The sequence below is a fragment of the Sinocyclocheilus grahami genome, unplaced genomic scaffold, assembly GCF_001515645.1.
Source record: "Sinocyclocheilus grahami isolate Dianchi unplaced genomic scaffold, SAMN03320097.WGS_v1.1 scaffold864.1, whole genome shotgun sequence".
In the NCBI taxonomy this organism is placed as follows: domain Eukaryota; kingdom Metazoa; phylum Chordata; class Actinopteri; order Cypriniformes; family Cyprinidae; genus Sinocyclocheilus; species Sinocyclocheilus grahami.
In genome coordinates this window covers 241,452-255,968 of record NW_015506043.1, presented here as the reverse complement: position 1 = coordinate 255,968, position 14,517 = coordinate 241,452, and the positions used below count along the sequence as shown (strand labels likewise).

Here is a 14,517-nt window from a genome sequence, read left to right as displayed (position 1 = left end):
ATGTAGACATGTAGACGTATATATATATATATATATATATATATATATATATATATATATATGTGTGTGTGTGTGTGTGTGTGTGTTATATTTTTCTATTGTTATTATTGAACCAAAATATGATAATAAATTAATAAATTATATTAATATTTTATAAATGATATATATTTCTTCTAATTATTTTAATTTTTATTGTTATATTTTTTGTTATATATTTATATTGTGATTTTTATAATATTTCAATATTTTAGATGAAATTGTAATATATATACATTTATTTAATATATATATATATATATATATATATGTATATATGTAAGCCGTGTAATCTCTATAAAATGATTCCTAAGACTCATTTTCAATGCGTCAGTCCAGTTTGAAGAGAAACGGTGGCGTTTTGTTGATTTAGCCGTCGGTGTCTGCTGGCCGAACCCCAGCCTAATGTGTGAACAATTATGAGAGCGTTAAACCATGCGCTATATTTCAAATATGAATATGTAAAAGGAAATTGTATATGACCTGGGAAGCGAGGCGTAGAAACTCCAGGCTGGTTTAAAGCGGTGCTCGTGCTCTTCTTGGCAAACGCTTCTCTGTGTGGAAAACCCAGCCAGAGAGTTAATGAGGTGCTGAGCGCTGTAAAATATGAAGAGCAGCGTCATAAACAACAGCACTGAGGATCACAGATGATTATTTGTGAACGGCATCCAGAAGGAATTCATCAAGATCCCGCTGGAGCTTTTAAAACACATTCACTCGGGTGTACTGTGGTTCTTTAGCGTGGCACTATGGTAATATAATATTTCAGTGTAGTTCATGTGCAAAAATAAATACCTGAAGCACTGAAACAAGACAACCACGGTACTGTATTAATAATGATCGTACTGAAATAAAAACATGAATTTTAGCACCAGAGTACCGTAGTATTACCATCACTGTACCATGGTACCACCACAGTACTTTTCATAAGCAGAATATCATATTTTTTGACATTCAGTATATTTTTCACATTATTTATTTATTTGTTTTTGTTTATTTTTGTTATTTAAAAATATTTTAATTTGTATTTTTATATTTAATTGATATATATTTATTGTTAGGCATATATAATGACTTTTTTTTTTTACATCTACCATACTAATTATTACAGTATTCTTTGAAATACCCTATATATCAAAGTATATATCTATGAAAAAAGTGTTTTCTGAAGCTTTATTGTGTATGAATGTCACGTGGTGTCTCACAGGACCTGAAGGAAAACTTTCTTCCGTCTTCATGAAGTGGTCATTTCCAAGCTGCTTACATGTGTGTCGGTTTATCTGAGCGATGTGATTTCCTGCAAGCGGCGAAGCGTGAAACAGGCCTTACAGCTCTGGTTAAACTTCACCAGGCTTAACCAGATCAAGCCACCCGTGAACACTCGGAGAGAAGCAGTGTGGGCAGAGAGAGACGCTTTCGCTCCGTCCCACTCAAACTTTGTGTCTCCGTCCCAAATCAGGCTTTGTTTAGTCTTCCTTCTCCGCACGTATCCCGTCTGAGCAGCTGTCTGGAACCAACTCTAGAAAACTCTAGTCATTATTCATCCTCCCACCGTCTCACAAACACAACATACTCACATACTACAAACATGGATTTTTTACTTTTTTGTATAATAATATATCAAATTTATTTTATATATTTTGGTTCATTATTAATAAAAATGGAGGAAGCTGTTTTTTGAATATGTGTGTGTGTGTGTGTGTGTGTGTGTGTGTGTGTGTCTTTCCTCTAAAATATAATTATTAATATTGAGAATATATTACACATTAATCACAATTGCAATATTAATAAAATATATATGGTAAATTATTTGTTTAATACATATTTGGTTTAATATTAATAATAATAGATGATAGTAGAAAATATAACTATTAAAATATATTTATATTTTATTTATTTATATATATAAGTTTATATCTTCTGCTCCCCAAGTCTGCATTTATTTAATCAAAAATACAGTAAAAACTATATGAATCTCTGTTAAACTGTAATGTATTTCTGTGATGCGCAGCTGTATTTTCAGCATCATTACTCCAGTCTTCAGTGTCACATGATCTTCAGAAATCAGTATAATATGCTGATCTGCTGCTCGAGGAACATTTCTGATTATTATCAATGTTGAAACCGGTCGTGCTGCACAATATTTGTGTGGAAACGATGATGCATTTTATTTTTCAGGATTCACAGATGAATAGAAAGTTCAAAAGAACAGCATTATTTGAAACATTGTAACATTACAAATACATTTACTGTTACTTTTGATCAATTTAATGCATCCTCGATGAATACGATGAAGTTTTTTTTTATATTACTGACCCTGAAATTTTTTATGATAGCGTATCACAGTTTCCACAATAATAACATTGATAATAATTTTTTATTAAGCACCAAATCAGTTTTTTATATTTATATATACTGTAGTTCATATTCACTCTTATTAAATAAGAAAAGGTCATTTAGTCACGACTGAAGAACTGAAGCGACACTGAATTTGATTTCATTCTCTGTTAATATATGCAGCATTTATAATAGTTTAATAACATTAGAAAGCTTCAGTGTAGCAGCTCATCTGAACGATAGCACGTTTGTTGTGCTTCTGTCGTCTGAATGCTGCTGACTGGTGCTTGAGTTCAGACTGAGCACACTTTGAGACCTTTTCTGAAACCCTAGAGACGAGAGATGTTCCTCACTCGCTGCTGTTTTCTTCTCGCTGCTCTCCAGCGCTCTCCGGAGGTCTGCGGGGTCAGAGCACCTCGTCTGTGAGCTCGGAGATCAAATCTGAAGACGAGGGAGACGAGAACCTGCAGGACGGAAAATCTCTGGATAGCAAGAAGGAGGACGTGGACGGCAAGGATCTGAAAGCTCTAGAGAGGTCAAGATCGAGGTAAACTGTACCGTGAGCATCGCTTCAATCAAACGCCGTCTGGACTTTGATGAAGTGACACGTGTTCTGAGAGGCAGCTAAATGCACAGATGAGCAACCCAAGCAAAAACTGCTCCAGAATCCACAGAAAGCATCCTCATCCGGTGTTTGAAGATGTATGTGCTCACACTAACACACACATTGATTCGTTTTAGTTCAGCAACTCTCAACTGGTTTTGGATCAGGACCCAGATTTTACATCTCAAATCAAATATTTAGCGTTATACTAAAAAAAACAAACCAATTAAAAAGTAGAATTTTCACTCTGAAATAACTAGTAATTTTTCTAAATAATTACAAAGAAATGGCAACTTGAACATGAAATTTTGAAATAGAAATTCATGAATAGTATATTTTTGCAAAACATCCTCCAATAATATTTGTTTTATTTATTTATTTTTAACCTCGAAAAAATATTTGTTTTACAGTGCATCTGAAATAAAAGTTAAAGTACTAAAATAACTATTTTAATTATTATTATTAACATTTTTTTTTAAATAATTTTAATTTTATAATAATAATTTTTATTCATTATATAAACTATTATAATATTTTTACATTATTTTAATGTTTTGTTAATCGAATGAACTCTTCACAAAGATGTTTCACAAATAATTACAAAGAAATGGCAAATTAAATGTACAATTTTGAAGTAGAAAGCCTGAAATAGTGTATTTTCGTAAAACATGCTCCAATAATCTTTGCTTTATTCACAACTTAAAAAAACATTTTTTTTTAAATAAAAGTTAAAGTGTTAAAATTACTACAACTATTAAAAATTATTTTTGATAACTGAAATTAACTAAAATGAAAAAAAAAATGTGATGGGAAAACATAAAAAACGAAAGTTAGAAATGTTGCCTTTGAAGCAAGAAATTTCAGAAATTGTTAGTAAATTTCACAAATAATTACAATGTGAAATTTTGAAGTACAAAAACTAAAAAAAGTATATTTTTGTAAATAATAAATAATAATAATATAAATAATATTTGCTTTATTAACAACTTTGAAAAATATTTTTTAGAGAGTATCTAAAATAAAAGTTAAAGTACTGAAAAGGCTCAAATGAAAACTATTCAAATATGTTTTGTTAATTGAACTAAACCATCTCTAATCTCTCTTAACTGATGAATATCAGATGTATCTGACACACGTTTGGGTTGTTGAGCATCTCGTCTGGTCTTGAGCCGGATTTTAGCTGTTTCTCACACATGAGAGTAGGGCAAATTATTTTAAAATATAGATATTTCCAGGATAAACGCCTGATTCCTCCCGCGGGGTTTATAGAGTTCCACCTGGAATTACCAATTCGATTCTTCCACTCAAATTCAAGAGGCGATCTTTGTGACAGTGTGATTTCTGATGTCTGATATATTTCATTCATGTTTTATTGGTTTATTCTTTAAAGCTTGGTTTGATGCATCGTTAGAAACAGGTTCACTTTTTATTGTTGAACCTAAAATGAAGAAAACTGACTAGAGATTCAGTGCTAGAGGATTTCTGAAGAACTATAGCTGATTAATATTTGGTCATGGCTGATGTTATAAATCTGTATCTTCGAGCATTTAATCTACAATTGTATGTACTTTCTGTTTTATATAGTTTATATGTCTACAATTTGATGTACTTTTTTTGCATACTTTATATATTTTATATACTTTATGTATCTAGAATTTTATATATTTATTTGTGACAGTGTGATTTCTGATGTCTGATATATTTCATTCATGTTTTATTGGTTTATTCTTTAAAGCTTGGTTTGATGCATCGTTAGAAACAGGTTCACTTTTTATTGTTGAACCTAAAATGAAGAAAACTGACTAGAGATTCAGTGCTAGAGGATTTCTGAAGAACTATAGCTGATTAATATTTGGTCATGGCTGATGTTATAAATCTGTATCTTCGAGCATTTAATCTACAATTGTATGTACTTTCTGTTTTATATAGTTTATATGTCTACAATTGTATGTACTTTTTTTGCATACTTTATATATTTTATATACTTTATATATCTAGAATTTTATATATATTTATATATCTAGAATTTTATGTATTTTATATACTTTATATGTCTAGAATTTTATATATTTTATATACTTTATATATCTAGAATTTTATATATTTATATACTTTATATATCTAGAATTTTATATATTTATATACTTTATATATCTAGAATTTTATATATTTATATACTTTATATATCTAGAATTTTATATATTTATATACTTTATATATCTAGAATTTTATATATTTTTATATACTTTATCTAGAATGTTATGTACTTTTTTGTATACTTTATATATTTTTATACACATTATATATTTAGAATTTTGGATACTTTTTATATTTTATATATATTTATATACTTTATATATCTAGAATTTTATATATTTTATATACTTTATATATCTAGAATTTTATGTACTTTTTTGTATACTTTATATATTTTTATACACTTTATATGTCTAGAATTTTAGATATCTGTATACTTTATATTTTTTATATACTTTATACTTCTAGAATTTTATGCACTTTGTTTTTTATATACTTTATATTTAGAATATTTTCTATTTCACAAACATAATGTGTTCGGCACTAAATCTGGCAGAGAAAAATATTTTAGCGATTGAATTAGAGAAACAAAAGCCCCTGATATAGTCCTGATAAATAACTGTGTGATGTGTTAACGAGCTCTGAACTCACGCTCCGGCCCACAGCAACAACGACGACGAGGATCTGACTCCGGAGCAGAAGCTGGAGCGGGAGAAGGAGCGGCGTATGGCTAATAACGTGAGGGAGCGTCTGCGCGTGCGCGACATTAACGAGGCCTTCAAAGAGCTGGGCCGCATGGTGCAGCTGCACCTGAAGAGCGACAAGCCCCAGACCAAGCTGCTGATCCTGCATCAGGCCGTCGCTGTCATCCTCAGCCTGGAGCAGCAGGTCCGAGGTCAGACACACGCTATAACGCTCTCCAGACTCGCAGTCTGCAATACTCCATCCCATAATGCAATGCTCTCTCCGCTTGACCTTACGTTTACAGCATTGTCTTTTATTTCGTTCAAAATGGGATACTTGCGAGTAATTAACATAGTGATTATATATAATAATTAAAATGGCAAAATAATTTAATAATAATAACTTATTATTATTATTATTATTATTTATAAATAAATATGTGTGTATATTTAACTGGATATTAGATGCACTGTAAAAAATAAAAAGTTGAGAAAACGCAGAAATCTGCTGAAGCTGGTTGCCTTAAACTTTTAAGTTTTCTCAACTTTTTATTTTTTACAGTGTGGTTATTAATTAGAAAAAATGTATTATTTATTAATAAATATTAATATTGTAAATATTTTATTATTGTTGTTAGATTATTATAAATATTCATAACTGTTATATATAGCAAAGATTTTCTGTGTTTATTAATTATTTATTAAAACGTACATTTAAAAAAAATGTATGTTCATTAAATAAATTATTTTTTATAATTATTATTATTATATAGCTAGTAATAATAGTAATAACTGTTGTATATAGCAAATATTTTCTATTTATTAATTATTTATTAAAATGTTAATTTTTTATATTTTATTTAATTGTATTAATGTATTCATTATTAATTAATTTTATGTTAATTAATTAATTATTTTGTATTTATTATTATTATTATATAGCTAGTAATAATATTAATAACTCTTGTATATAGCATACAATTTTCTGAGTTTATTAATATAGCTGTTCTAGATTCGATTTGCAGTATTTTTTATTTAACATAACATTTTATTATTATTATAACTTATATATTTTTTTTTTTTTTTTTACAATTTTTATTTTTTTATTAGGTTTAGGGTAGGGTAATTTTATTTTATTTTCAATTAATAATTTTATATCACGAGTTCTTTTAGCAATACATTATTTTTAAATAATATTATGAATATCATTACCTCCTGTGTTCCAGATTAGATTAGCTGTATGTTGCCGTAGTGACACTTTTGTCCCTCTTGATGGCGTCCTATCAGCTGTAGATAAAGCAGCTGTTGAGCATGGCACCAACCCACGTGTTCAGTGCGGTGTGGAATCAGTAAAGCGTGTGTTTGTGCTCCTCACGTTCCAGAGCGCAATCTCAACCCAAAGGCGGCGTGTCTGAAGAGGCGGGAAGAGGAGAAGGTGTCATCGGACGGTGCTCCGCTCTCATTGGCCGGCGCTCACCACAGCATGGGCGAGGCGTCCAATCCCATGGGACAAATGTAAAGAGCCACACCCCCGTAAATGGTCAGAATATTTCCCTCTGCACTGATCTGCTGTTGTACACGTCCCAAAACAATCAATCCTGCAATCACTCGCTTACTCACTCATTCTGGCACATTAAACAGAATTATTAGGCAAAGTGATGCAGAACATTTCTAATTTCTAATCATTGGTCACATGCCACGTAACTTAATTCATCAAACGATGACTAGTTTTCTTTGGGTGGCGACAAAAACAAACCTAAAAATGTAAAAATGGGCGCATTTTAACAACAGATTGGCCGTAAGTGTGGGTTATAATTTGTGTACATAGAGATTTTGACTTCAAACTATGTGTTATATTTTGTTAGTTTACAATAGAGTCGATTAATAAAGCTAAATGAAGATATCTGTACACATTAAAAGGTACATGTACACAATATCACTGACCATTTCATTCAAAAGTGCTGTTTGATTATGATTATCATGACTTGTTTTAGTCTTCATATTGTCTGATTTAATTCCTCACTCTTTGTTTGTTTGCTTGAGCAGAAATAAATCAAGGGAAAGCATGAAAAGTGCAATGTTCACATTGCGTTATGGGTGTGAACAGACACATGCAGCTCCAAAGGTTCATGTTCTCCGTGTAAATGACTCTAATGTGCACTTAATGAGTTTACAACTTATAATTAAGGGACAATTGAAGGTGTGAATTAAGCTTAGTGTAATCATCTTCGCTTTAATTGACAGATTTTATGATGAGGGAAAACAGATATGATGCTTTTAGAGGCGTTCAGAACAGCAAATAGAAGAAAGATATGTCAGTATGCGATTATTTAAGTTATATTTAACTACACAATCAACAGGGGGAAAAAAATGCATAACATAACATTTTTGCATAAGATTTTCCTATATTGCATTTAATTTATGCTCGTTTTAATATAGTATTCAATTCAATTCAAAAACTTTATTGTCTGAGCCAACAGTTTTTATGCAAAGGATCAACAAACAATACAATTATTATAAAATGAACAAAAATATAAGATAAAATAAATTAGTATAAAAGTAAATATTATTAAAAATGTAATGTAAATTATGTCCTTACAGTATAAATTTCCTTACTGCATTACATTAATGCGAGTACTTTTAATATTTACATATTTTGCATTACAGAAATTAATAAGAACTGTTCAATTAAATTGAAGAATCAACAATATTACATGTAGCATAATATAATATCATATAAATTATTATGTCCATACAGCATAATTTTCATTACAGCATTACATTAATGTGAGTACTTTATTATTTTTTATTTATTTACATATTTAGCATTACAGTAAAGAGAATTGTTACATTTTACAAAAAATATAATATAATATAATATTTCCACACAGTATGATTTTCATTACTGCATTGCATTCATAAGAGTACTTTATTACCTTTACAATCATTATAGTTATTTTATTATATATAATTATTATTTTATAATTATTTTAATTATGTCCATAAAATATAGTTTTCATTGCTGCATTACAGTAACGAGGATTATTAAATGAAATTAAAGAATTAAGTGGGAAAATGTGCCTAAATGGCATGAATAATAAAGTCCTCCAGAATGCATTGTTTATTATTGATTTTGGTGCTTTTGCAGTGTTTGGCAATAATGTTGCAAGATATGTTAACGCCTCTCTCCGTCTGTCCGTCTTTCAGGTCGAAGCTGCCAGAATTCATCAAAATGATGAGCGATCACTTTCTTTGACAGCATAATTTCTCCCCCTGAACGTCCGTCAAACAATCAATGAACCAATCGAACGAACTTCCATCCAAACCGACCACCTCCTGCGTGTTCCCGTTCCCGGCCGCGTCTGTGAGGATTTATCCTGTAAATTAGGGAGTCGCGCGGGATTCGTTGTGCATATCTTCCTCCGAGCATTCCCTGTTGACGTTTTTATGTGCGAACACTCAAATAAAAAGAGCGACGGGACGATTCTTCAAACATATCATGATGTTGTGGAGGTGTGCGAACTTTTGTAGCTGTGCCTCGCGGAACTCCTTACGGAAAAACAACAGAAGAGAATTAGGAAATTCCCAATCAGTCGGGACGGGAGGAGCTGTCAATCAAACGACCAAGATGGGATTCGGCTGCAGAATTTGACAAAACCCTTCAAACCTTTGCAATAATGTTGTTTTAGTTCTTTTGAAACCAGCAGATCCCGACAGTGAACGTTCAGAGGCCGTTCTGGAGCCGCTTTGGGCTGGCTTTACGCACTTTTCGACTAAGAGCCGATCACCTATGGAAGGTCATTTCTCTCTGTTTATTCGTTTGTTTCTAGCCATCGACTCTCCCGAAGCCCTCCCGGACCCCGAAAATGCAATTTTAACATGTCGAAACTTCAACCAACGTGCCTTTTAGAGCTCATATCATCACAGAACTGGAGGAGAACATTGTCTAGGATGCAAGCGTATAGGAAGCGTTAGTCATTAGGTCTATGCAGTCAGGTTTTTTACGGCCTGGAGTTTAAAAAAAAAAAAAAGTAAAAAGGTAAAAAAAGTATTTTTTTGGATAAACTGTATTTAATGTACTGTATGGCTATATGTAATTAGGAGGTGTGTCCAGCCCCGTGTGGCCCCGCCCACAACCCCGCCCACCTGTCACAGTCGTTATTGCGCATTGTATTATAGATATCCGCTTTTACAAATACAGGCTTGTTGTTGAGCCGCTGTAGCTGTACAAATGTGTGGTTGTACGTGTAAAATGGCTTTTTCTCTTTTTTTATCTCTCTATTCTTCGTCTGTACTGGTTTCTCTGTCAAAAAAATTGAAAAAAATGGACGGGAGGCACTGGAAGTGGACACAAATCTATTAGAAAATCGATATATATAAATGTAGAAATATATACAGTATATAAAGAGACGGAAAGGAGTTCACGGGGATCGATTTTTCATTCTGTAAAGCCGAGCGGAGACGGAGATGCCGTCCGCTCCGAGAGACGGGACTCTATTTTTTCATACCGTCACCGGGACCGTCGCCGATGCTCTCGTCAAACTCGGCGAAAGAAACACGCGGACATTTGTAAATTGTATGCAACAAATGCAAACGTACCATTATTTTGAAATTGTGTATGTAAAAGTTATATTTTTACATGTAGGCTGTTGTTACTTTGTGTTTAGAAATGCGTTGTATCAGTTCTTTTGTTTTTTCCAAAAAAAAAAATACTTCATTGTGTGTTGAAACGTGTCACATTGAAAATGTAGTGAGAACAAAAACAAACAAAAAAAAAAGGTATGTTTATATTTGCGGGAACATTTTTCTTTTCTATAACGGTGGGTGGTGGGGGTCGGGAATCAAAGCTGTATGATTACTCTCTCATCCTCTTTCATCATTGTCATTTTTAATTGAGTATTTTTTGTGTAAATAGACGCAGGGTTGACCTGGTGAGGAAGTGATCGATTAGCGTTAACGTGTGTCAACAATCAGACCTTAATTTCCATTCTCACTTTTGTAAAGAGACATCGACTCGACTCGGATGTGCTGCGCCCTTATACTCGACATTATATTTCGACCTAAATTTCATATTTAGCACATGAATTGCATATAAAATTCGGATGAGACAGTTCTGACGTAAACTTAATGTGATGCATATTTGTCAGTCATGCATAAATAAATGGTTTACATATTTATCATAATTAAATTCGATTTGTTTCATTCTCATGCATTTTAACTCGTTGAATCTTATGGAAACCCGTTTCCAACTCGGAATAAAAAAAAATAAACGTCATTGCGACTTTCTATCACTCAACTTGGACTTTTTTTCTCACAATTCTGAGAAAGAAGTTATAATTATTAAATATAAACTCTCGCAATTCTGGTTTTTCCACCACAAAATAAAGCAAAGTCAGAATTGCAAGATATAAACTCACAGTTCTGACTTTTTTCTCACAATTCTGATCATATTTTTTTCTGAGTTCTGAGTTTACATCTCGCACTGCTGGGGAGTTTTCTGCCACTGAATAAAACAAAACGGCAATTCAGACTTTTTTCTCACAATTTCAAGTTTTTGTCACAGAATTCAGATTTTTTTTCTCGCAATTCTGAGTATTCTCGCAGTTTATATCTCACAATTCTGACTTTATTCTTCGCAATTCTGACTTTTTTCTCGCAATTCTGCGTTTGTATCTCACAATTCTGACTTATTTCTACAACGCTACGTTTATATCTCACAGTTCTGACTGTTTTTCACGCAATTCTGCGTTTATATCTAAATTTTGACTTTTTTTCTCGCAATCAGACTTTTTTCTCGCAATTCTGCGTTTATATCTCACAATTTTGACTTTTTTCTTCACAATTCTGACTTTTTTCTCGCAATTCTGCGTTTATATCTCAATTTTGACTTTTTTCTTCACAATTCTGACTTTTTTCTCGCAATTCTGTTTATATCTCGCAATTCTGACTTTTTTCTCGCAATTTTGTTTATATCTCGCAATTCTGACTTTTTTCACGCAATTCTGTTTATATCTCGCAATTCTGTTTTTCACGCAATTCTGTTTATATCTCGCAATTCTGTTTTTCTCGCAATTCTGTTTATATCTCGCAATTCTGCTTTTGTATCTCGCAATTCTGATCTTTTTTCATTCTCGCAATTTTGTTTATATCTCGCAATTCTGACTTTTTTCTCGCAATTTTGTTTATATCTCGCAATTCTGACTTTTTTCTCGCAATTCTGTTTATATCTCGCAATTCTGACTTTTTTCTCGCAATTCTGCTTTTGTATCTCGCAATTCTGACTTTTTTCTCTCAGAACTGAATTCGAGTCTGAATTGTGAGATAGTCACAATTCCCTTTTTTATTGTTTTAATCCCTGAAATAAGCTTCCACATAATAATATTAACTAAATAAATGTAATTGTTTTCTCAATGAACAGATTTATGTTGATTTTAATCAATTTAAATAAATGCATTTTGAAATGAAATAGATGCAAATAGTTAATAATAAACAATGGCATGATTTTTTTGCACAGTATGTTTCATTCATGTACAGTATGACTGACAGATATGCGTCACGGTATTTATATAAGTTTGTTAAAACTCCAAATTTTATATTCAATTAAACTGCATACATTTTCAATTTAGGCTTAATTATTTCTTTCTAAAATGCAGAATCGCAACATGCACAATGTCATCTGTTTTTCTACTTGATTTGCAGGTTCGAAAGATTGCCGAAAACACTCCAGCAAAAGCCTAGTGTGGTACATCCGTACTTTTGCATTGCTTCAGACATGCTAGTGTTCTTGTCCTTCAGTAAATTTTGAACATCTGAAGTTGTATTTTGCCAGTGCTAAAGATGTTTGACTAATTCTCTCCTTGTGCCACATCATGTTGTTGTAGCCAATTGAATTACTATGATTGCAGTGGAAAAGATGATGTTTTCCTCTTGGTGGTTCATAATGTACATACTTGTTCTTGCTTTTATGAACTGATTTTTTTTTGTCAAATGCAGAACTGAACTGTAAGCGATCTTTTCCATCCTCAGAAAGCAAACCTGGGCAGTGTCATCTCTGTTTATTTAAGTGCTCCTCACGTGGAGGATTGTGAGATAAAGATTATTTGACGCAAACAGCAGCGTACAGCTGGTCTTTGCTGCTTTCTCAGCACGTTTGTCAGACGGATGCGTTGTGTTTGTCACTTGAGTGTGATTTCAATAAAGAGAGACGATCTAGAAGCTCAAAACATCCTCCACATCCACTGCCAGATGACATTTTCACCTCAATAAAGTGGATCAAGTGCTGATTTCAGTGCAAATTTAACACACAAACCAACAATTAAGAGTTTCCGTAAATGTAATCAGCATTTCTGTCATGTTTTCAGGTAAAAACATCTTTAAAAGGGAAGTGTGTAATGCTGAACATAACAATAATGGCGAAGAAATGGTGGAAACTTGTCGTTATTTGTCTTTATGATGCATTTCACCTTTAAAGCGATACATTTATTTGAGATGCAAATTGCATAAGATATTAAGGCTTGTTTTAAGATGATATATATATGAATTTTTTTTTTCTTAATTTATGCATACCGAAAAAATGTAGTGTGCGTCTGCATTGAAAAAAAAACAATTAAAGTTAAAACAATTTTCACTTGAAAATCCCAAGTAAATTTCACAAATAATTACAAATACATGGCAAGTAACACTGAATTAAACATTATATTTAAAACCAGACTAAATACAGACTAGAATACAAACAATTTTAACAACATAAATGATTGAAGGTGAAGTGTGTAATGCCGAGCATAATAATAATGACATAAAACAGTGGAAACTTGTTTGAAAACAGTCATTATTTGTGTCTTTATGACGAACTTCACTTTTAAAACTATGCATTTATTTGAGAAGCAAATAGCATAAGATATTAAGACTTGTTTAAAGATGATATATTTGAAATTGTTAAAATTGCTTTGTTTTTCTTAATTTATGCATACTGAAAAAAAAACTGCATTGAAAACAATTACTTACAAATTACTGCAAAGAAATGATAAGTAACATTGAATTAAACATGAAATTTTAAACCAGACTAAACTAAAATGTAAACAATTTTAAAAGCACAAGTTTTTGAAGGTAAAGTGTGTTATGCGGAGCATAATAATAATGATTCGACCAGTGGCATAAAAATGGTGGAAACTTGTTTGAAAACAGTCATTATTATAATGCATTTATTTGAGAAGCAAATGGCATAAGATATTAAGACTTATTATAAGATAACAATTGTGAGATTGTTCAAATTGCTTTGTTTTTCTTAATTTATGCATGTGCAAAAATTTGCATAAATCTTCACTGGAAATTTTCACTCGGAAAATGCAAGTAAATTTCACAAATAATTACAAATAAACGGCAAGTAACATTGAATTAAATGAAATTTTGAAGTAGAAAAAATTAAATAATATTTTCTCGTAAAACACAGATAATCTTTAAAAAAAATGTCAAAAAAATATATTTTTTAAGTGTGCTTAAAAATGCAATTTAACTTTTTTCATTCTAATTCAAGAGATATTCTCTGAAAACAAGTCTAATACTGTATGCTAAGTTAAATATGCAAACTCTACATAACTAGACTGTGATGGTTAACTTTCAAATCACAGGTTTAGCTGAGAAAGAAAATGGCATAAACTGAAAATAAATGTCAAAACAGGATGACGAATGTAATCCCAGCACAACACGAGATCTGCCAACTGACAGGATGAAACATCTACAGATCACACAGAATAAGTCCAGCCGGTTGCAGCCTTCGCTGCGTTTCTTTGCCATCTACTTTGTGCAACATGTTTATAGACA

General features: G+C 31.7%; 1 protein-coding gene across 5 annotated transcripts in view; it reads left to right on the top strand.

Annotated features, from left to right (window-relative positions):
* Positions 1-9,736, top strand: part of LOC107563272 (transcription factor 4) — a 182,514-nt gene extending 172,778 nt beyond the window's left edge. For 2 of the 5 annotated variants that reach the window (XM_016248088.1, XM_016248092.1), the window contains 4 exons: positions 2,758-2,920; positions 5,680-5,909; positions 7,080-7,212; positions 8,905-9,736. In XM_016248088.1, the coding sequence (XP_016103574.1) occupies positions 2,758-2,920; positions 5,680-5,909; positions 7,080-7,212; positions 8,905-8,953 (575 nt within the window). In that variant the 3' untranslated portion in view covers positions 8,954-9,736. Of the gene's footprint in view, positions 1-2,757; positions 2,921-5,679; positions 5,910-7,079; positions 7,238-8,904 lie in introns of all 5 variants that reach the window. The other 3 variants (XM_016248090.1, XM_016248089.1, XM_016248091.1) reach the window with 3 other exon arrangements.
* Positions 9,737-14,517: the final 4,781 nt, after the last annotated feature.